At 40.8% G+C, this 24282-nt stretch overlaps 2 protein-coding genes and 1 long non-coding RNA gene across 6 annotated transcripts in view; 2 read left to right on the top strand and 1 right to left on the bottom strand.

Annotated features, from left to right (window-relative positions):
* The window catches only part of Uevld (UEV and lactate/malate dehyrogenase domains), a 41696-nt gene extending 25562 nt beyond the window's left edge, over window positions 1-16134 (top strand). For 2 of the 3 annotated variants that reach the window (XM_059274111.1, XM_059274106.1), the window contains exons 8-12: window positions 2502-2672; window positions 5508-5681; window positions 12428-12491; window positions 14700-14823; window positions 15657-16134. In XM_059274111.1, the coding sequence (XP_059130094.1) occupies window positions 2502-2672; window positions 5508-5681; window positions 12428-12491; window positions 14700-14823; window positions 15657-15821 (698 nt within the window). In that variant the 3' untranslated portion in view covers window positions 15822-16134. Of the gene's footprint in view, window positions 1-2501; window positions 2673-5507; window positions 5682-12427; window positions 12492-14699; window positions 14824-15656 lie in introns of those variants that run through there. The other variant, XM_059274120.1, reaches the window with a different exon arrangement.
* A 1114-nt stretch (window positions 16135-17248) lies between these two features.
* LOC131919696 (uncharacterized) lies at window positions 17249-21554 on the bottom strand. Its single transcript, XR_009381381.1, has 2 exons — window positions 21315-21554; window positions 17249-17773 (listed from the first exon to the last, which is right to left on the bottom strand). It is a non-coding gene; the product is annotated as an uncharacterized LOC131919696 (long non-coding RNA).
* Window positions 21418-24282, top strand: part of Tsg101 (tumor susceptibility 101) — a 32163-nt gene continuing 29298 nt past the window's right edge. Inside the window, exon 1 of one of the 2 annotated variants that reach the window (XM_059274090.1) lies at window positions 21418-21560. In XM_059274090.1, coding sequence (XP_059130073.1) covers window positions 21519-21560 — 42 coding nt within the window. In that variant the 5' untranslated portion in view covers window positions 21418-21518. The remainder of the gene's footprint in view (window positions 21561-24282) is intronic. The other variant, XM_059274080.1, reaches the window with a different exon arrangement.

Raw genomic sequence — 24282 nt, 5'->3', positions numbered from 1 at the left:
ACAAAGACTTGGAAATAAATCAGTGGATTTTTCAAAAGTCTTATACCAGTTGTAACCGGATATATTAGCAGGAGTCAAATGAGCAAATACCATTCAGACTCATTCTAATTGGTCAAAATTTTTATTCTTTTTTTCTGACTTACATCTCCAAATAAGCATTTCTATGGTCACTTCCTTTCTCGGGATATAATGGTTCAGAACACTGACTTTAGAGTCAGGCAGATGCGGTTTGCATCTTAGCTCAGCCACATTATAGTCTGACATTCGCAGTTTAAATGATCTCTCAACAATGAAAGCTCAGTTTCAGGGCTGGAGAGATGGCTCAGAGATTAAGAGCACTGGCTACTCTTCCAGAGGTCCTGAGTTTAATTCCCAGCACACATATGTTGGCTGACCACCATCTATAACAGGATTTTGACCTCTTCTGTCATGCAGGCATACATATGGACAGAGCACTCATACATTAAAAAAAAAAAAAAAAGTAAGTTCAATTTCTCAGCTGTAACTGGGAATGCACTGTCTGCCGTGGTGCATAGAAGTGCTAATCCAAGACTAACAAAGACACTCAGTTCACTTTGATTATATTCAAACCGTACTTATCACGAGTTCTAATAAGAACAAAAAGGTTTTGTACAATAAATAAGATTTGAAATGTTATTTTAGGAAGTAAATGGTAGAACACTTACCTATCATGTATGAGGCTCTGGATTCAATCCCACACCCACAAAAAGAAAAAGAAAAAAAGTTCTTCTTGCTGTCTCATCCTTTGTGTGTGTGTGGGCCTCAGTCTCTCAGTTTCCCACTGCCCCTCCTGCCTCTCCCAGTTAGTGGTAACTAGGCACCTGCCACTGAGGCTAGCGTCATTTTATTGTGTATTAACATCGTATTAGTGCAGATATATTTACCTAGATAAATACCACATTTGGGGATGCGGGTTTAAAAATATTTTACCAGGAATACATAATTTTAAAAACAAGCCCACCAAGCCTGGAGAGCTGGTTCAGTGGATAAGAGCACAAACTGCTCTTGCAGAGGACTCAAGTTTGGTTCCCAGCACCCAGGTGAGGCAGCTCACACCTGCCTGTGATCCCAGCTCCAGGGGTTCCAACAGCCTCCACAGGCACTCACACGTGGCATACACACACAGATGCATACATTGGAAATACAATTTAAAATCAAAATAACAAAAGCAGATCACTGAACCAATGTGTTTCCTAAAACATTTCTACCTGTTTATATATAAGACCAGCTTGTGCATGCCACGGTGGTGTGGGTATCTTTTGTCTTTCCTTAGGTCTCTTATATTCAAAAGACTGTTTTCCAAATAATGTATCAAGCAGTTCCCCAAACTAGGATGTACTGATGGTGGTCAGAGAAGTTGACTTGCCAGTCTGTTCTAAAGATAGTAGGTCACAGTTCAGCAAGCTTTTGGATCCCTAGAGGAGACAGTTAGCTCATTTTCCTCGTCTGAGAGAGCACTGTAGTTGCTTTAATGACCACGGAAGGCTCCTCGGGGAGCTGGATATTCTCATGTGCCACTTGTTCCCAGTCCTGAAGTTCTTAAGGGACCTTTTAACTCTTCAGATCCTGTAGGAAACTCTTTAGTACCCGTCCCTAGAGGAAGAGACTGTTTAGGACCTAAGGAAATCCTTTTTCCCCCGTGCGTCTCATTAGCCATTGGTAAGTGGTAAAATAATTGAATACTTGAAAGAACAGAATCTTTGAAAGAAGTGTACAATACATGGTACTTGCCACCAAGCAGAGACTCAGAATTACCTGTGAGGATGAGGACATTTTTATCATTCAAGGCAGAGGAAGCCAGAGGAGGAAGAGGAGGAGGACTCTGGCAAATCAGGTTGAAGCCAAGGTGTAGTGTTGTAAATTGAACTGGTCACTGATTTTTGATGCTCTGTACAAGCTTCCTAACCTCTCCAGTTACCAGTTTTCATTCTTCCAAAGGGGGTTAATAGCATAGAGTCTGCAACCAGCCTGCCTGGGCCTGACTTCCAGCCCCTCTGCTGACTTACCCGAGTCACTTCACTTGTGTTCAGTCCTCCTCCCGTTCTCCCTGGTTCTAGCACAGTTACTTTCAAGGAATCCTGTGGCTCCCAGACTCACAGTACAGAGGCCAGTGGCTGTCAGTTCATTTTACCTATAGCACATTATTCATTTCCCCTTTAAGAACTGTGAATTACATAGAAAACTCAGTCTCTGTGTACTGGTGCTGGCTCTTTCTAACCTCCTGCCTGTCTTGTTATATATCCCAGGCTGGCCTCCAACTTGAAGCCATTCTGCTTCTACCTCCCAAGTGCTGGATCACAGCTGTGTACCACCATGCTTGGCCCTGGGATCCATGCTGTTGCTCTTCAGTGTTCTGATGGATAGCTATAGGGGCATGTATGCCTGAAGGCTCTTTGTTCATAGAATAGAGAACATTTTTATCATGTGCTAGCATTAGTTTGTACTGTCTTGAACTCAGACTGTTTCTTTTTGTTCATCAGATTTGTCTGCCTCTGCTCATTCCAAGGTGGTGATCTTCACAGCCAACTCTTTGGGTGGTTCCGAGTCCTACCTGCATGCCGTGCAAAGCAACGTGGACATGTTCAGAGCTCTTGTCCCAGCTCTGGGACATTATAGTCAACATGCTGTCTTCCTTGTTGCATCTCAACCAGGTAAAAGGTTTTATTTTAAATTCAAATGATGGTCCAGATCATCAGTATAATTGCTATTGATGATTTAAAAAAAAAAAAAGCCAAGCACTGTGGTAAATAAAAAGATATTCAGTAAGACTGCTTTTACAATGAACAGTACATACATCCATATTCTCGTAATGGTTACTCCTTATAACTTGTTACCAAGGTTACAACCCAGCGTTTCATGAAATGTTGCCGAGAAAACAAGCTCTCAGCAGGTCAGAGAAACTGAAGAGGACTGCATACACACATAGGAGACTTTCCTGAGGACCAAAGCTTAACACTTCATTTCATTATTTTCTTTCTGCTGCTTGTTCTGTTCTGTATTTCCCCCTTAATCCCTTTTTTACCACCTAAAACAAAGATTTCTATGTTAGAAAAGATTACATCATAACTACAAGTTACATATTTTCCAAAAACACATTAAAATCTTTACATAAGAGGAAATCATGTTAAGATCACGTTTTCCTTAGAAGCCCACAAGTAGTTAAACGTTTTCCTTTGTACTGATTTTCCCACCATAACATCTTCACCCCAAAGCAGTGATTCTTTTATTACTGATTAACAAAGTTTTAAGCAAGCCAAATTTATTTCAGTCAGTTCATTTTGTACTGGCAGGCGGCTGTTTATAGTTTCAGTGTAGCAGATTTCTATCCTATAAAAAAACTTTAAACAAGTGGTCTAGCTAACCATCTTTTTCTTTATTCTTTACACAATAGGGTCATTTAATTTCCTTTCACAATTTTGTTTTTTTCCAAGGTGCATACTGAAACCTGTGATTAATTCTTCAAGCTACATGACCAAGGAACTCAGGCCTAACCCTGGCTGTAGGGGCTTAATTGCTTTCTTTGATCATCCGCCTGTTTTTCCACAGGCAGAATTCATGGCTCTATAATGCATGAAACTTCCTTGTTCTTATTTTCCATCCTCGGCAAATCTCACTCTAACAAAGGGGAAGGTTACGTCTAGCCTATTTTCGTCTTTTTTTTAATCTCTTATTAGAGCAACAGGCAGAATAACCTAAACCATTTTCGTAATCATCTTTACTAATTGTCCCAATCACCTGTATCTTTTAGGCTAACTCAAAAAGTTTAATTAAATCATAGATTCAACTAAGTATCATTGCTCTTATAAAAATTGTCTTCATTATAATCTGTAATTAAATTGCCCAGTGAGGACTGGGATTTTCTTATGGAACAATCACACTGTACTAGATACAGTGGGATCCTTTCACATAGTAATCACCGTGCCAAATACAGCAGGAACGGGGTAGCAGCCAGCAGGAGGAAGCACAGCAGAAGCAAGGGGCATCCTGGAGACAATCCCCGCCTCCTAGGGCTTTGCTTCTCTAGGGTTTATTGACTGTAGCTTTGCTGCTCAGTGAATTGAACTCCATAAGCTCCATTGCTGACTGCAACTCCTCTGACATGGCCACCAACAAAATGAGATATTGTTTTCCAGTTGTTAGCCATACCTCCTTCCGTGAGAAAATGGTTATAACCCCCCAAACATGTAGTGGCTTTATGTGTAAGATAACTTGTCTTTGGTGTTACAAAGATGTGAAGAAACATATCATTGTACATTCAAAGAAACTTTTTTACATTGATTTTGTTGTTTGTTGTTGTTGTTGTTGTTGTTGTTGTGAATGTGTGCACACGTACCCAATGTGTATGAATGTCAGAGGACAGCTCTGCTTTCACCACGTGGCTTCTGGGCATTGAACTCAGATTGTCTGGCTTAATGGCAGCTACCTTTACATTGCACCATCTCACCCACCCTCACTGTCGTCTTTAACATTTTATATTTTGTAGATTGTTTAAAGAAATAAGTGTTTCCAAAGAGTTAGGTAGTTTGGGCTCAATCACTAAGCACGTGTTAGAAATGTTCCAGAGTTCTGTTTCATCTATAATTGTCAGAGACATTGGTCTCTTTAAATCCTGGGGTCCTTTTGTCATATAAGAAAAAGGGGAGTTGTGAGGGTTTTTTTTCAAGGTGCTAGACTCATAATAATATATGAACAGGTATTTTAATTTAAGCCTAAAACATAAATGAAATTGTATCCGTGAAATGAGATTATTGGGCTGGGGATATGGCTTGGTGATAGAGTGCTTGCCTGGCATGCATGAGGCCCTGGGTTCAAAACCCTGCACATTCACACGCACACACACGCACACAGATAATTAATGCTTCATTGAAATGAAATTATTATTTTCCTGCTTTCTGTACCCAGGTTTTTTTTTTTGTTGTTTGTTTGTTTGTTTTTTTTGTTTTTTGGTTTTTCGAGACAGGGTTTCTCTGTATAGCTTTGTGCCTATCCTGGAACTCACTCTGTAGACCAGGCTGGCCTCGAACTCACAGAGATCCGCCTGCCTCTGCCTCCCGAGTGCTGGGATTAAAGGCGTGCGCCACCACTGCCCGGCTCTGTACCCAGTTTTTACCTTTCTTCCTTAACTGTTCTGGGAACTTATTATTTTCTACCCTTAGCAATTTAGGTATCGTGAGAAAATTATGTACAAATGCCTTAACCTAGCTAGTGTTTTCAATACACTTTATAAACATACTAGCAGCCATGTTGGTGCACTTCTGTAATCCCAGTACTCAGGAGTGGAGGGGGAAAGATTGGGAGTTCAAGGCCAACTAGACTATGTAGCAAGACCCTGCCTCAGGGAGTATAATGCTTCAGTGCGTTTAAGACTTTGAGAGTCTGTAGAGGCTCTAACATGCTCCACTAGTGAAATAGTACTTTCCTTGTGAGCTTGGATAGAAGCATATTTTTTTTTTAATTTTAAAATTTTCTCTTTGTATAACATTTAGTGGAAATCATGAGCTATGTGACATGGAAACTAAGCACATTTGCTGCAAATCGAGTGATTGGGATTGGATGCAATCTAGATTCACAGAGATTACAATACATTATTACGAATGTTTTGAAGGCACAGACTTCAGGCAAAGAAGTATGGGTTATTGGTGAACAGGGAGAAAATAAAGGTAAGTACATCATTATTAATTTTGCTGCTTATACTCTGAAGTCATGACCTTCAAATCTATTGGGATCTTAGAATTGTGGAGCTTAGTGAATGCCTTCTGTTAATGAACCTTTATGAGGATCATTTGCTGTCCGTGTGTGTGTGTGTGTGTGTGTGTGTGTGTGTGTGTGTGTGTGTGTGTGTGTGTTCGTGCACGCATGTACACCTGTGTGTGCTTGTGTGTGTGTTGCTGGGAATTGAACCTAGGGCTTCATGTGTGTTAGGCAGGTACACTACCACTGAGTTACAACCTGGCCTCTGTCATGCTCATATATTCGTTTTCCTTGAGCTTAATGAAAGACCTCTTAGACCTCTTAGTCAGGTTTTATATTTTGAATTGAATTTTGGAGTCCAGAATTAGTTTAAAAGTATTAATTTTGTATTTAAACATTTCGATACACCTGAAGCATTTAGAAATCCCCATTACTCTCTCCACATCCAACTTTGTTTATTTTTCCTAAGCTAAGTCTTCCTTCCTAAATGCATGCCTCTGGTTTGTTTCTTTTTTTTTTTTTTCTGAAAGAATTTTCAGCCTGTGGCCTTTTTAACAAGCTGCTTGTTCTCTCGCTATCACAAAAGCATCGCTTCAGCTCCCTGTATGGAAACAAAAACGAATCCCTTTTCTTCTCCCCAAAGAAGGCCTTTGTATTTGAGATGCCTCCTGTTATACCTTGTTCCGTGTTGTGAAGCCAGGCTGGTCAGGAGATAGCATTGCAGCTGCCCTAATTTAAACACACACACACACACACACACACACACACACACACACGCAACCAGAATACAAGTGTCTGCGCTCTGCTCAGTGCTCACTAGATTCCGTGTAATGTGAAAGGTTTGGACACAGTCTCTATTTTAGAGAGAAGAAAATAGCAGATATTTTAGCTGACAAGGTACATGATACTCTTTATTATTATTATTTTGATGCTTAGACATTTATATATGCATTTGACATGGGTTGAAATCATTAGGAAAAAAAGAATACTATACCTATAGTACCTTGATTGATGGCAAAGGTAGTCGTTGAGCAAGGTATTGGAAGAATGGGTAGGTTTGAATAGACAGTAAAGAGTGATGAAAACGTTCCGGGAATGGGACATCAGAACCAGGCAGAGGCCCCAGCTAGGAACTGCCTGCAGATGGTGTTAAAATGTGGACACTGTGCATTCTCTTCAAGTATAGAATATATCACAATGTATTGAACCAGTTCCCCTAATAAGTTTTCACATATAATAAATATAGAGTTGAATAAGAACATTTCAAAATATTGTATTAGGCAAGCAGTATTGTAGTTACTGCCTGACTGATTCCTCCTTTGTAGTGTGGTCAATAAACTTCCTAACAACAGCATAATACATACATATGTGTAGTAACTTACAAAATCACAAAAACAAAAATAGGATGGTGTCATTTAATAAATATGGCTGTATATCTTCATCTGGTATGTCTAGGTGAAGGAAGGAAAGTAATAATTTAATAGAATCTGAAGTCTTTAAACAAAAATAATTAAAATCTCCTTTCAAAGTAGTTTTTTTTTTAATGGCCTTTTATCTCAAATGTAGGGATTTATAGCATGTCTCTTTGTTAAATTTATTTTATGTGCATTGGTGTTTTGCCTGTGTCTGTGTGAGGGTGTTGGATCCTAGAGTTACAGACAGGTATAAGCTGCCATGTGGGTGGGTGCTGGGTGCTGAACCCAGATCCTCTGGAAGAGCAGTCAGTGCTCTTAGCCACTGAGCCATCTCTCCAGCCCTAAATGTAGGGATTTATTTCAGAAAGTTCTGATGAGCACCTGTGTTCCTAAGATACTATGGTGGCTCTGCTGACCCATCTCTTGGAAGCTTGGAGCTTCCAAGGAGTGACCAGAAGGCAGGATTGGTTTGTTGCCAAGAGGCAGTGAAAACATAGGGAATAGACATGGCACTTGTAATTTGTGTTTTCAGCTGAGAACTAGAAACAGGAATAGAGGAGAATGCAAATTGGGATTATTTAAATACAGTGTTGTAACATTTGACGTATATAGTATAAATATATATAGAGAGAGCCATGTGCAAATTTTGAGACCTAATAGAGCAAGCACTCATGAATGTACACTCAGTCAGGAGCATCACGAGCACCTTGGAAGTGGCTCCCACTTCCCAGACCATCGTCCTGTTTACTGTCTAGGAACGCATCAGATGGCTTATTTGTCTTTTACAGTGCTAGGATCAACTCCAGGGATCCTTGTACTTGCTAGAAAAACTCCAACCACAGAGCTACACCCCTGGCTCTCACCTTTGTAGTCTTCTTGTAGTACTCTTGCTTCACAGTGGGGTGTATCCATGGCCAGGTTTTCTTACATGTCTCTAAAGGCAGAAATGGATCAGAAGCTCCCTCTGCTGGCTGCATGCTAGAGACCAACTGATAATTTTTGCACCAGGGACAACAGTAATATGATAGAATTGATTTTTAACTATTATCGTTTTTTTTTTTATGAAGTACTTTTCATATAGGTATCTCACTTAAATTTTACGAATACCCTGGGAAGGAAGAAACAGTTTTCTCTTTTTAAAATTTATTTATTTTTATTTTATATGTATTGGTGTTTTGCCTGCATGTATATCTGTGTGAGGGTGTCGGATCCCCTATAACTAGAGTTTTAGATGGTTGTGAGCTGCCATGTATGTGTCAGGAATTGAACCCAGATCCTCTGGAAGAGTAGCCAGTGTTTTTTGTTTATTTGTTTGTTTTGTTTTGTTTTTGGTGTTTTGTTGTTGTTGTTTTGAGACAGGATTTTTCTGTGTATCCTGGGCTGTCCTGGAACTCACTCTGTAGACCAGGCTAGCCTCAAACTCACAGAGATCTGCCTGCCTCTGTCTCCCGAGTGCTGGATTAAAGGCATGCGCTACCATGCTGAGCACCTGTTTTCTAAATGTATTGAAGAGGAAACACAGCCCAGTAAGGATGAGTGAGTTGCTGAGGGTGATATATTCAATGAAAGCAGCCCTAAATTGATGCTAAAGATGTATTCTTTCTTGCTGTCACTTAATATCACTTAAATATTTTATGCCATGCCTGGCGCAGAGTAAACACTCGGTGAATTTTTATTCCAAGATGGCGGTGAATAAGAATTAACAAAAGGAAACGTGAAAGAACACTTTGAAGTGAATCAATGTTAGGTCTTGGGAACAGTTGTAAGAATAGAAGTGTCTAAGTAAAATCCTCCTCTTCAAGTTCTCCAGTGATAGCCGCAGCCTAGGGAGGAGTCGCAGGGTAAATAAGAGCTTTAGGCTCTGTTGCCTGCTTCCTTCCTCAGCTTCAGCTGCTGTTCTGCCAGGTGTCAGGGGCTAGCCAGAAGGTCACCTGCGGTGACTCATGCACCCTCCCTGAACACCCATTCCCTTAGCTAGTTCCTGTTTACCGCCATGGCTGCTTACATGCCACTCCTCCCAGAAAGCACTCCAGGTTAGGTAAGTCTGTGCGTGTGTTAAAGCAGTAGCATACGTGTTACCCTTTGTCTGTTGTATCAGCACTGCCGTGCCATTTACACGTCTGTTCTTCATACAGCAGTTGTCTCCTTCAGCTTGGAATGCTTCTCTTATTTTGGATTGAATGAATGATCCTGACACCACCTTGTTGTGACCAAAAATTATTCATTTATTCTGCACCAAGTTATATGGTTAGCAGAACATTTGCTCAAGAGCTGCTCTTTTTAACCGTGTTATTGAAATCATATGTAAACACAGATCACTGCAGTGGTATTTTAGCAGTCTGAGGGCTGGATCTCAGAACAGAGTCTGTTATCTCTTTTGGCACAGGTTTGGTTTTGTATGTAATAAAAAAGAGCAGTCTTATAGGCAGTATTTTTACTTTATTAATTTTTATAAGACAGGGTCTCATAAACCCAGGGTAGCCTAAAACTTGCTATGTGGCTGAGGATGACCTTTGAACTTCTGATCCTCCTTCCCTCGCCTCCTTAGTGCCAGGATTGCAGGTGTGTGTCACCACACTCAGTGATAATTCTCTAGTGCTGAGAGTTGAACCCAAGCACTCTGCTGACTAAGCTACAGCCTGTGTCCCCTATGGACATTTTTCATTAAAATTCTTGGAGCCTGTTTTTGAAAATTGCAGAATAGAAGATAAAGATGATTAAATTCGTTATTTTAAATGTCTTAACCAAGAATGGATCTACATCAGGGTGTAAAGGGCTGGGCAGTAAAACAGAAAAGGAAATAATTAAGTGAATCCTGACTTATTTTGTTATAAGCAGATTTGGACACTAAACGTTTTCTCTCTTAACTTATGAGTTGGGGCTTATATAGAGGAAAGATTAAAAGATGTGAGATGCATAGAGCTAGAGAGGTGGTTGAGTGGTTAAGAGCATTTGTTGCTCTTGCAGAAGGCTCAGGTTGGGTTCTGAGCACCACAAGGTGGCATACAACTGCCTGGAATTCCAGTTTCAGGGACTCTGATGCCCTTTTCTGGCCTCTTCAGGCACATACATAGATGCAGGCAACACACATAAAATAAGTAAATCTTAAAAAAAAAAAAAATTAAGGGGCTGGAGAGGTGGCTCAGCAGCTAAGAGAACTGGCTGCTCTTCCAGAGGTCCTGAGTTCAATTCCCAACAACCACATGGTGACTCACAACCAACTATAATGGGATCTGATGCCCTGTTCTGTCTGATACCCTCTTCTGTCATGCAGGCATATGTGCAAATAGAACACTGGTATGCATAAGTAAATAAGTTTTTTAAAAATTAAGTAAAAAAAGGATATGAGATTCCTATTTATCCATCTGTTCCATCTTAACTATGCATACTGATAGCAATACTCATAGTTTTCTGATTATCTCCTTTGTGAATTTTTTCTCATGCCTACCTTGCTATTAATTATCCTTTCAAGGTCTATAATACTGTATTTCAGTTAGCAAATGTTCTTCATGCCCCAGTTTTTAATTATTGCTAATAATATATTAATAATACAACAGAAAACCTACATAAGTAATTCTTATATAACCCTTCTAAGTAGAACATTTAAAAAATTTCTTGGGCCTGTCATGGTGGCACACACTTTTAATCCCAGCACTCAGGAAGCAGAGGCAGGAGGATCTCTGGGAGTTCTAGCCTGATCTGGAAAAGAAGTTCCAGGCAAGCCAGTACTATATAGTGAGACCTTGTCACAAACAAAATCAAAACAACAAAAATCCAGTAAAAATAAATTTTAAAAATTCTTAGCTTCCTATAAGTATTTATATTTTTTTGTATAACAGTTCTTGGGTTTGTGCTCTTTTTTACTTGCAAAAAGGGTTGTGGGGTTTTGTTTTGTTTTTTTGTCGTTTGTTTGTTTTGGAGGCAGAGACAACGGGGTGTAGGGTACAGTGATACAGCACCCGCCCAGAATGAGCAAGGCCCTGGGTTCAATCCCAGTGTTATAGAAAAAGCCTGAAGTTTCCTCATATTTTTCACCTTAGCTATTACACGAGTCCTCAGTGGTGGTGTGGTTACTAAATATAATCTTGAATGGTGTGTGGGGTTGACTGCATGTTAGCTTCTGTCCTCAGCATCACAGGAGAAGAGAGACTGCAGAGGACAAAAAAAAGAGGAACAAGCGGCCCCTGCACCAGGGCAGCTTACAGTCAGTCAGCTTGAGGAAGGGAGGCGTCCACGTTCTACCAAGTCCGTTGTTGCTGACACATCACTAAATAGTCTGGCTTTGTTGGTTTGGTTTGGTTCGGTTTGGTTGGTTGATTTTAATGCAGTTTAGAGTATGTGATATAAGATATTCTTCTCTAGCCAAATGTATTTTTGCTTTGCCTACCCTAAAATAGAATTATATTAAAAAAAAAGTCTTTATATAGATGAATATTGGAATTGGTTTCAAATGTTGCAGTTTCAGGCCAATATTAAAAAACAGCACAAATATCCAGTTGTGGGCACTTCAGATGCAGTGCCTTGGCAAAGTGCGTGCTTGGCGTGTGCAAAAAGAAGGTTTCAAGTCCCATCATGCTTTAAAAACTACGGCTTCTTTGTGCTGAATCAGATTGTTTTAATTACCTTATGAACACTATGGTTAGAGGATTTGGGTAACCTGGAAGGCGTGGCTTCTCTTACTATTGTAGAAATTCCATCCCAAAATAGGTTACCAAGTTATTCCTCAAATAGTCAGTGTGCTTCCCAGCAGAACAAATGTCAAGTGCTTATAGCATTGGATAGCCTATTATCTGCAGCCGCCTGAGGAAACAACTCTTCCTGTGTGAACAGTAAAGTGGCCCCTGTGGATCTTTGCTGATGAGTGAGAACAGGTAAAGAAGCCACAAAGTAGACTTTAGGGATCATACTTTTAGGAGATTTAGGGTCAAAATCTTGTCCCAGCATAGAAAATTCAGTGCCATCAATAGAAAAGTAACTGTTGTTAGAAGGATGAAAAACTGAAAAACTGGATCAGGCCACTTGACCGGTTGTTACACACACACACACACACACACACACACACACACACATACATACACTTTTTTTTTTTTTTTAAATCGCTGTTTCACTGTGTAGCCCTGGCTGTCCTGGAACTTGTTGTGTAGCTCAGGCTGGCTTTGAACTCAAGGAGATCTGTCGTCCTGCTTCTGCCTCCTGGTGGCTGCAATTTAAAAGCATAAGCCATCACTCTCAGCCATTTGCCACACCTTAGCCTTAGAAAGTCACTGGCAAAATATAACTAATTCTTTGTTTAATTTTAGTGTGCTCATGGAGTGGCCGAGACGGAGTAATGAGTCATAGCTCTCAGGCACAGCTGTCCAGCAGGTAAAGTGCAAATTTTCCGAATATCCAGCTAAGTCACGTGCTTCACAGCTGACATGGCAGCTGTTTACATGGCAGGTTCTCACCAGGCTTCTGTAAACAGGACTGCTCACAGGAAGTACCGAGGTACAAGGAGCAGTGCTGTGTAGGCCTGGACTTCTAGGAGTGCTTTGCAAGCTTGTTTAGACATTTAAAGGGAAGAGCTGTGTCCTGATTTGAGACAGTGATTTGCCTCCTTTATATCTAATCATCTAATACTAAGTTAGTGTGGAAGAGGACTCATCTCTACAATCGCCTAGAAATGGATATAAACTAAGTACACAGGAATACATTTGGAAATCAGTCTAAGACCAAAGCTTTCCATATCCTTGTCAGAGGGGATTGCAGTGCACAGACGCTCTGTCTGGAGGCCTTCTGGGGTTTGCCCCGTACATTGGGTTTACACAAAGATTATTTTCAGACCATTTATTATTTCTCCATCACAAACAATACTCTCCTCAAGTCTGGTGTGGCAGTAAAGTGTAGATCTGTAAAACTTTGGCTTGTAAGTTTTAGAACACGTAACAGTTGGAAAGAATAGTGTGCAAGGTAATGTAAAATAATACTGCATTATTACATTATACATTCTTCTAATTTTTTTGTTTGTTTGTTTTGATGGTGCTGGAGATTAAACTCAGAGCCATGGATGTGCTAAGCATGTGTTTTACCACTGAATTATGCTCCCTATAGTTTTTAAAGGGAATAAATTTAAACAGGTTTAATTTACATACTTTTTTTTTTTTTTTACAAAAAATGTTTGCCTGTTCTAAACTTCAAATACCACAGCTGTTTATAGAGAGTAAAAAGCTGAGATAATCCATCTTCTAGAAACAACCAGTTTAACATGCCCCAACTTTGTAATATTTCTGCAAATACAGTGTTCATTTACAATAGGTTATACTATCTGTACCATCCTGCAAACTGATTAATTATAAAATTAAATATCTTTCTGTATTGTACATCTAAGTCTACCTTCTTATTTTAGGATTTATTTTTATTTTATATGTATAAAGATTTGCTTGCATGTATGTATGTGCATTACATGTGTGTCTGACACATGCAGAAGCTAGGCAAGGATGTCAGATCCCCTGGAACTGGAGTTACAGTCAGTTGTGCGCTGGGAACCAAACCTGGGTCCTGTGTGCCCTTCACTGCTGAGCCATCTCGCCATCTCTCCTAGTGGACTCTTGTAAGAGTGCGTTCTCTGTCAACTTCAGGAAAGGTGACTTGTTTTCATTCCTGCATTTTAGACTCTGATCTTACTAAGCTACAAGACTGCTGGGTCAGCACCAGCGGCTTTGGTGTAGGACATGGGAATTTAGTCTTGGCACGTCCATGGCTCTGAGTTTAATCTCCAGCACCATCCAAACAAAACAACGAGGAAGAGCCTGTTAACGCAGTATTACCTAGTCAGGTTAAATTACCTCACTCACTACTCTTCCCAACTGTTAGATGTGCTAAAACTCGCAAGCTGCTGATTTAAAAATCTACACTCTACTACCACACCAGACTTGAGAGCATTGTTGGTGATGGTGAAATAGCAAATGGTCTGGAAACAGATGGTGCTTGCATGCTAGAAGAGGAGGTCTGCTCCCTGCAGCTGGAGTCACTGCAGTTGTGAGCCTTCTGACTTTCTCAAATACAGCAAACATGCTCGTGTGTATACCTTGGCTCACTTGAGCCACAGGACAGAGGGTGAGAAAGGGGTTTCTAGATCATTGCTGCCCGTTTTCTCTGCTATTACTTTATACTCTGAGCAGCACTTATAACGGCTGCTTTCTTCATACAACTCCCAAAACTAGTTATCAGTCCTTTTCATTGTTGTCAGCGTTGATAGGCCAAACTGATATTTATATGGCTTTTTGTTCAGTTGTTTTTGGTGTGAGACAGAGTTAGTCCTGGCTAGCCTGGAACTCACTGAGTTCCATCTTCCTTTCCCTCCCAAGTGCTGGGATTAAAGGCATGTGCCACCATGCCCAGATGATACTTACTGTTTAGGTAATATTTAGTTAAATATTCATGATGGGGAGCATCTTTTTTATGCTATGAGGGTATTTGTGTTTTCTCTGTGAAGTATGAATCTCACATCTTAGGAAGAACTTAAGTAATAATTATATTATCTGCAAGCCTTCTTAAATTTTCTGACATCTTTCTCTCTCTTTTGTAATCTAGAGCCATGGAACTATTGAGGGTAAAAGGTCAGAGATCTTGGTCTGTTGGACTGTCTGTGGCTGACCTGGTGGACACTATTGTAAATAATAAAAAGAAAGTGCATTCTGTATCAACTCTAGCAAAGGTAACTTATTTTCATTCATGTGTTTTAGACTTTGGTATCTTTGGTAGTAATCCTATAAAGGCAGCAGGACTGCGGTGTCAGCACCAGCAGCTTTGGTGTGAGACAGAAAGTCTTGAGTTGCTTTGCTGTGGGAAATCGGCATCATCAGCTTGTCCTTTTACTCCCACATAACTTGGGGGCCTTCTCAAAGGTGTTCATATAGTCTATGCTTTTCCTGGTTGTCCCTAGGCCAGCAAGTCACCCCAGCAGTTTTCTGCCTTTTACCAGAGCATAAATTCCCCCCAAAACACAGCTAACATGAGGCATAAATGCTGGGGCAGATTTTTTTGAATACCAGGAGGGAAATGCAATATGGAAAGAAAATGTAAAATAACTTACTGTGTGTGGCTGTGCCCAGAGTCCATGCTGTCTTTCCCCAAGGACTCTACTGTCCATCTCTGGATTAGCCTCCAGTCTGCTGACCACATTGTAGACAGCTAGTTTAACTCCCTGCAAAGAGGGTGTCTTTGACCAGGCTCTTCCTAGCTCAAACATTTTCCGGAGCCATAACTCAAGTTTCGAAAATCAGTAAACAAATTAAGTTTAACTTGTATCACTTTGTAATAGAAAAGTCAAGGGAGAATTCTTTTCATTATCTTACTTTTTAAATTTGTTTTCATTATTTTTAATTATGTATATGTGTGTGAGTGCAGGTGCCCATAAGAGGCTATAACTCCTGAAGCTGGAGTTATATGCAGTTTGTGACCCTTAACTGCTGAGCCATCTCTCCAGCCCCATGATTTTAATATTTTGTGTTAATTCAGCTTTATTATAATCCCAACTTTTCCTTTCAGGGATATTATGGTATAGATAATGAAGTGTTTTTAAGTTTGCCATGCATCCTGGGAACCAGTGGAGTATCTGAAGTCGTCAAAACCAGAGCAGAAGACACAGTGACAGAGACACTCCAAAACAGTGGGTCCTCAATCCACGATCTCCAGCAGCAGCTGAAACTGTGATTCCCAAGTGCAGGCACTTGAAGGAGGAAGCTTGCTTAATTTTGCCAGCACGCATAGTTTTGGGAACTTACACAACTTACTATTTGTTCTTACAAACAGCCTTTATAGTAGATAGCTTCTTAGCTAGCTTTGTAATTTGAAGCCTTGAGAAGTTAGAGAATGGGAAAGGATCTAATTTCTTTTGGAGTTTTTGACATACCTACAGCAGGGATAAATATTCATTTGCATTGTGTATCATTTTAAATTGCATTTGTCCTAACTTAAGGCACATCTAGCACTTTAGAGGTGTTCTGAAAGAAACTCCTTCCTTAAAGATTGCTGTGGATGTTTATTCTAAGCATGGTGAGCTGAAGGTGGGATGGGCACAAATCTGTGGTAGGTGTACATGCAGAGATTCGTGGCTTTACCCATTAATTCGCTTCTTTTGCAAGATCCAGTAGATGGTAATGGCAAAGCATTTTATTTTCTTCTTCAAATTCACTAGCTACCAAACATTAGAAAGGATTTTAGTATGCATTTTAAATTGGATTTAAATGGAATTTTAAATCTATGAAAAATTATTTATTTATTTAATTTCCAATGAGACTTCCTTTCTGGAAATTTCTATTATAACCTCTTCCTGGGCTAGAAGATCTTGAATGTATCTTAAAACTGTGTTAGTAGAAAAGGAGAGATGTGTTTTTCTGTGGCCGTAGATAATGAATAACAGCCAAACAGTATATTTTGAGACCAAAATATGAAGTTTTCATAAAAAAAAAAAAAAAAAAAAAAAAAAAAAAACAAAACCTTGGTCTTAAGGGAGAGAGGCCTTGGTCTGCTGCTTCTGAGCAAGCCTTAGTCATCCCAGAAGAAGCACTTCCGACCGTGCCTGGGTAGTTGGTTAGTCAGTATCTGCACGTGGAGAGACAGCTCAGTGACTGCTGTGACACACTGCTGGCACAGCTCCTGTATCGTGAGCTCTTTATCTGTAGAGTCCTGACATTGACTGGCTGAGGTCGGGCTGTTTCTCTTCATTACAGAGGAGGAAGTTCAACTTTGGTGTCTGAGATTGCAGGGGTTCTAAGGAGCATTGCTCACCTGTACAACCTCTTACTCTTTATAGGCAGCAACATGGGCTGTGGGGAGGCCTAGAGGCCTAAAAGCCAAGCTGTCACAAGACACTAACTAAAGTTGAGATTTGGGATACTATGAAAGAGTTACTTTCATTTTCATGTGGAAGCCTTTTTTTTTTTTTTTATGTAGTCCTGGCTGTCTTGAAGTTCACTATTATAGACCGGGTTAGCCTCAAACTCATAGATCTACCTGCTTCTGCCTCCCAAGTGCTGGTATTAAAGGCATGCAACACCACACCCAGCTATATTTTTAAAAATATTTTTTACAAATATTGATTAGCCTGACCCTCAGAGACTCAACAAATAACACAGGTGGTATGTGCTGAAGACAATGTTTATTTATTTAGTCATTCAGCCAGTGGTTATTAAGAACTTCTCACAAAGGAAACTTTATTGGAGAACATGCTCAGATTAGGGACAAGCCTTGCTGGTACTTACAGATTAGCAAGGGAACACAATAACAAAATATCATGTAAATACAAGTGTGCTAAGTGCAGTGAAGTCCAGAGCATTTGGAATCCGTCTGGGTAGAGAGAGGAGCTCAGTGGTTTGTGAGGTGGAAGGAAGTAATCTCCTTCTTGGTGTGACGCTAGGTAGTTACACTGACAAGTGAGCTTCAGCAATCCACGTTGGAGAAAGTAAAAAAGTAATGTGTTGAGGAAGACTCCCAGCAGAGTTCACTGGATTAAACCTTGGACATTCAGGATAGGGATGTAGCTCAGTGGTAAGGTGCTTGCCCTATATGCAGGTTTTATAGTTTTTGGTCCCAGAACCACAAAACTTGGGGTAGTTGAGGAGATAAGCATTAGTTCTTTGTAGATGATTTTGGTGTTGCTTTTACTGGAAAGTAAAGTTGAAACAATCATTTATGTGTTTTAAAGTAGTATTTTCTAATAGATGATAACTAATTTGGAATTCAGTAATTCCTAAAATAGAATTTCTTTCTCTTCATTTTTTTTTTTTTTTTTTGACACAGGGTTTCTCTGTGTAACCACTTTGGCTATCCTGGAACTCACTCTGTAGACCAGGCTGGCCTCGAACTCACAGAGATCCCCCAGCCTCTGCCTCCCAAGTGCTGAGATTAAAGGTGTGAGCCACCACTGCCTGGTCCTCTTCATTTGTTTTGAAACTAGTCTCAAACTCTCAGCAATCTAAGCCTCATGAGTACTGGCTACCATGCCCAGCAACAATTTTGTTGTTGTTGTTGTTCTGTTTGTGGGGATCTAACCCAGGATCTGATGCGTGCTAGGCAAGTCTTCCACCATTGTGGTTCAACCATAACCCAGTTTCTAAAATCTAATAACTCCCTTGAACAATAAACCAACTGCAGATATTATAACAATGAACTGCCAAGAACTATGTTAATTATAGAAAGCAATGTCAATGCAACAGATATGTACTGAACACTCACTGGTATTCCAAGTATTTTGTTAGAGTTTGACCTCAACCTCAAAAGGTCATATAGTACAGAAGTCATTTTCTGTATCACACATTTCCTTCAGTTAAGTAGCAATCATAAATTCCTTGTAAGTCAGGTGGTACTTCATTTTGATTTGATGATTATTTAACAATCACAGGGCTTCTGTCTGGTAACTTTCATTTTCTCCAAATTTTTTAATGGTTTAGATGATGTTGACTTGATTAATCTATATATTGTATCAGTCTCAAAACCAGAGGGAAATATACAGTGTTTGAGAATCTCTCCTCTGAGGTACAGGCTCTGCAGTAATGCTCATTTCCTAGATAATATCTACCATCTGATACATTTCAATCAATTTATCAATTATACATCAAATTATAAACTTGTTACCTTATTATGTTCTGAAATTCAGGCTTTTGTGAAAAACTAGTGAAATATTTATTTCCTCATTTAAAAAACACTATGTTAAGTAAAATGTTTTTTCTTCTTGCCATCTGACAAGGTGGGGGAAATGTTCATTTTTCTAAAATCATGCGGTACTTCATAGTTTTTATTGGGATTTGGATTAAAATGCTTTTTGATACTGTAAGGTATATTTTTCATTTTCCAATTTACATTGTTTTCCTTAAATATAAAAAATAATGAACAAAATAAACTTTGATTTTAAAAGGACCGTGTGATGTCTGATTAAATGAAAGAAAATACATTCAGATTAAAGTTTTTTTGTTTTTGTTTTTTCGTGTTATTCTCAGGGCACCCATGTCCATTATTCATTCAAGTGGCTTAAGTACAAAATGAAGAAAATGACCTTTATCAGTTGTTTCCAAATTTAAAAATATATATTTTAGATAGAAAACTTTTGAAACAGGATAATGTTATATAGCCTATGCAGGACTTGACCTTTTGATTATCTTGCCTCAGCCTCCCAAGGACTTCAATTATAAATTATAGATCACCACACCTAGTTAAGAAAACTTCTAAAGCAGTGTGTTACTTAGTACTCGAATTCATAGAAACAGTTGCTAGTTAAAGGCATTTCTAAGTAAGCTACAACTTTAAGAACAGTTTAAAATCGTGCTTTTTGAGTATTTTAAAGACATGGGGGTGGGGGAGGTGTTCAGTGTCCTCCATCACTCTCATCCTATTCTTTTTTTTTTGTTTGTTTGTTTTTGTTTTTTCGAGACAGGGTTTCTCTGTGTAGCTTTGCGCCTTTCCTGGGACTCACTTGGTAGCCCAGGCTGGCCTCGAACTCACAGAGATCCGCCTGCCTCTGCCTCCCGAGTGCTGGGATTAAAGGCGTGTGCCACCACCTCCCGGCTCGCATCCTATTCTTTGAAGCACGGTCTTCTTCTGAATCTGGGACTCACATCTTTACCAAGTTGGATGCCGGCAAGCCTAGAGATCCTTCTTCACTCGTCTTGAAGCCAGTGCTATAGATGTTACAGGCGTGGGTAGAAATGCCCTGTGAGGTCTGAACTCTGGCCCTCATACTTGTAGAACAAGTGATTTTAACCACTAAGCCCAATGACTGCTTATAAAATTAGTAAGAATAAATGGTTGATATCTCACTAACAGTTTTTTTAAAGATTGTTTTATGGGTGTTTTGCCTGCATTGTATGTATGTGCACCACCTACATGCCTGGTGCCCACTGAGGTCACTGGGATCCCCTGTAACTGGGAACCTAAACCTAAACCTTCTGCCAGACCAACAAGTGCTGCTGAGCCATCTCTTCAGCCCCTATAACAAGCTTTTATTGGAAATAGAAATTCAAATGAGCTCAAATACCACCTCTTGCATTCTACAAGGTAATTAAGATGTGAAAATAGAGGCTGGGCAGTGGTAGTGCACACTTTTAATCCCAGCACTTGGAGGCAGAGCCAGGCGGATCTCTCTGAGTTCCAGGCCAGCCTGGTCTACAGAGCGAGATCCAGGACAGGAACCAAAACTGCACAGAGAAACCCAGTCTCAAAAAACCAAAGGGGGAAAAAGGATCTGAAAATAGGGCTGGTGATGAACCAGCCTTCCTTCATCTTAGGCTTGAAAGCCATCTTATAGTAAAGACAAGGGTTGGGTTATGCCCCACCCATAACCTTAACTACAAATGGCTCTATACTGCCTGTTCCAAGATATGACCACCTTGTTAAAACCACCTTTTCAACCACATCTTTGTTTCACAAAAGATGGTTATGACCAATTTATTATGCTCTGCTTCTGTAACCCTATTTGCTTGCCAGATCCCCCATTTGGAAACCTCTTACCCCTAAGCTATAAAAACCCTTATTTTTCACGTGTCCAATGTTGTCCTCTTGAACCCCGTCATAGGGGGAGGTAGCCAGTATACACAAATGAAAAACCTCACTTTGCTTGCTTCAACTGATTTAGCCACGATGATTTGGATTGGTGGTCTTTCTCCTTGTATCTTTGGGATTAACACTGGAGAGATAGCTCAGAAATTCAAAGAGGAAAATTCTCTTTAATTTGAAAATAAGCCGGCTCTCAAGGACCTGCAAGGCAGACTGCAGCCTGTGTTTATCATTATGGTGCGTGCACAGGAATTATTAGGGGAAAGTAGTAATTTAAAGTAAATTAGCCAGGCGGTGATGGTGCACACCTTTAATCCCAGCACTTGGGAGGCAGAGCCAGGCGGATCTCTGTAAGTTTGAGGCCAGCCTGGTCTCGAGCGAGATCCAGGACAGGCACCAAAACTACACAGAGAAACCTTACCTCTAAAAACAAAACAAAACAAAACGACAGTAACTAACAAATACACATGTGATACATCAAGAGGGGCCTCAGGCATCGTTGCCTAAAGCAACTCCTGGGGTCCGAATGCCCACAAGCTAATCAAGCGAGTCGGAATGCCCACAAGCTAATCAAGCGAGTCGCGCGGACTCCGGGCTTCCGCGGGACACTGCGAGTCGAAGCTCGCTAGCTAGCTAGCTAGCCAGCCACAACAGTACCTGCCCGGCCGGCAACTGTGGGAACTGATAAAACCCCAAGCCCAGCCTCAAGCCGCAGTGGCGACCCCGGAAGTGACGCGCAGGAAGCGGAAGCACGGCGCGCCGGCTTCCTGCTTGGCGGGGGCGGGGCGGCGGCGATTGTCTGGCGGCCTGGGGCGGCCCCGTGGCGCTGACCCTCTGCCTGCGGGGACGGAGGCGCGCGCCATGGCGGTGTCCGAGAGTCAGCTGAAGAAGATGATGTCCAAGGTGAGCCGGCTCCCTAATGGGCGGCCCCGTGGCCTGGGCTGAGGCCGCCTTCCCTCCGCGGAGCGGCCCTTCCCGCCTTCGCCTCCATAAACAAAAGCGGGGTCGTGCCTGGCGCGGCCACTGCTGTTCGCCCGGCGCTGCTTGCCGTCCCAAGCGGCCCTGCCGTCGCCTTGTCCTACGGGCCGGAGGCTGGCCCTGCTCAGATCCGGTCCCCGCACGCCTCTCCCCGGCCCAGCCCGGTCCGCCGGAGCTCGGGAACTGTTGGTGCAATTGGCTCGCTGAAGTAGAGCGGCCAGAAGATCTAGAATGCCAGCCCCTCCCCACTCTGGAGAACTCTGCAATTCCGTGTCATTGCATGCATTAACTGTGATTAACTCAGTTGTTTGCTTGTTTACTTTGAGTTGAACTTAAAATTCTCACCGCTTGACTGGTGGTGTAGGTTTTTACTTTCAATTTTTGAAAGGGCTTTTAGATACTTTGCATATTAATTTCTTAGTTTGATGATCACACGGGGCACCTGACTCCACAATGCCTTTTATAATTTGCCACATTTAATTGGAATAAAATCTTTGTAATGTAGTTGAGCCCTAACTTCTCCAATTCATCGAGTTGGCTTTGATACCTTTATCAAAGCAAGAAGGATAGAGATCGTAGATTTAAGAGGTTTCCAGTTTACAAGGAAACAGGAATAAGCAGGGCGTGGTGGCGCAGGCCTTTAATCCCAGCACTCTAGAGGCGGAGGCAGACAGATTGTGAGTTCCAGACCAGCCTGGGATATATAGACCCTGTTTCAAAGCAAACAAAACATTATGTTTAGAAAACAAACAACTGGTAAAAGTAGATTTTTTTCTAGTAAATTCATGCCCATATTCCGTGAAGACCAAACCTCTGTGTCGTCCTTGTCTAACCATATCTTCTAGGTGTCTTGATTTTTTTTTTCCCTGTAGTTATCCCTAATAACAGAGTAGGGCTAGGCCCAGTTAAGATCTATCTAATAACGTTTATCTTCCTTTCTTTTTCAAAGCTCCAATTAAACTTTTAGAGCAGTAGTTCTCAACCTTCCTAATGCTTCGACCCTTTAATACAGTTCCTCATGTTATAGTGACCCCCAACCATATAATTATTTCATTGTTACTTTAGTAATTTTGCTACTGGCTCATTATGGCTCGTTCATAAATATCTATGTTTTCCAGTGGTCTTAGGCGATCCTTAGAAGGGTCATTTGACACCCCCCCCCCAGGGGTTGTGACCCACAGGTAGAGAACCACTGTTTTAGAGGACTCTGATGTAGCCTATTAACTTCATCTTATTGGAGAATCTCTATCCTTATCGAGATATTCTGGCCCATGCAGAGAAAGAGTTTAATATTACTACATATCATTTTTCTCCTTTGAACTTTATGTTAGCTCCTATTCTAAACAGGTTTTCGTTAACATTGGTTGTGATTTTATCAATTAAGTATATTTCTACTGTTAGTCCATCTTGCTTTATGCTTTATTCATACCAGTAACCTTCTGGTTTTATGCACAATATTTTGTTTACAATAGAAGATGAGTCACTACTAGCTGGGTAGATGAAAGTGGTCACATTAAAAGTTGCTATTGAGCTGAAAGTGGTGGCGCACGCCTTTGTTGATTGGAATGTAAAGGCAGGCAAATCTGAGTTGGAGGCCAGCCTGGTCTTCATAGTGAGACCCTGCCTCAAAAAAAAAAGGTGTTATTGTACCATAAATTTTGGGATACAACAGTGTGAACAGTTAGGCTAAAATTGTACTCCTGAACTTAATTACATAGAAGCCAATAACTATCAAAATCATGGTAAAAATGTTGGGAAGTTGATAACAGGTTTGGAGGAAAGAAAATAAAGCAGGAAGAAATAGACAAGGTCATAGTTTTCTGCCAGATAGTAAGGGGAGAAGTGCTATTTGAGCAGAAACCTGACAGTAAAAGGAAATGAGCTTTGGAGCAATCTGGGGTGAGAACATTCTAGGAAGAAGTAAAAACAAGTGCAGAGACTTAAAGCAGAAGTCTGTATCAGTGATATGGGAGATTTGGAGACACTTACCAGCCAGTGTAAGGACTTCAGCGTTTGATTGGATTATTATAGGAAACAATTGAAGTTTTTTTTTTTAAATTATGTATATGGAGCCAGATGTAGTGGCCCACACCTTAAATAGCAGGTCTCTGAGTTCAAGGCCAGACAGACAAAGCTACACGGTGAAATGCTTGTCACCCCCCCCCCAAAAGCATATGTTTGTGTATGTGCACATGAATACAGGTGCACACAGAGGCCAAAGGTATTGGATCCCTCTGGGCTAGAGTTACAGGTATTTGTGAACCCCCTAAGCATGAGTACTAGAAACTGAACTCTAGTCCTCTTCAAGGTACCTTTAACCACTAAGCCATGTCTCTAGCTCTAGCAGAGATCCACCTGCCTCTGCCACTGAGACTAAAGGCATGAGCTACAACACCCAGCCCAGTTGATGTAAATTGTAACGGGACTGCGTGGGTGCTCTATTCAGACTATAGAGTGGAAGTGAGACAACGCCTGCTGCTGCTGCTGCTGCTTAGACCATGGATATAACTATGAAGGTAGAAGTCAGATTCTGGAGGTAGATGTATATATACATTTGTTAAAGGATTTATTTTTAAGTATACATCTATCTGTATGTATGTGTATGTACATGTGGGTGCCCACAGAAGCCAGAAGAGGGCGTTGGATC

The sequence above is a fragment of the Peromyscus eremicus genome, chromosome 1 (assembly GCF_949786415.1).
Source record: "Peromyscus eremicus chromosome 1, PerEre_H2_v1, whole genome shotgun sequence".
NCBI classification, from domain to species: Eukaryota; Metazoa; Chordata; class Mammalia; order Rodentia; family Cricetidae; genus Peromyscus; species Peromyscus eremicus.
Note: the sequence above shows the minus strand (reverse complement) of the source record. Positions and strands in the feature narration are given on the sequence as shown.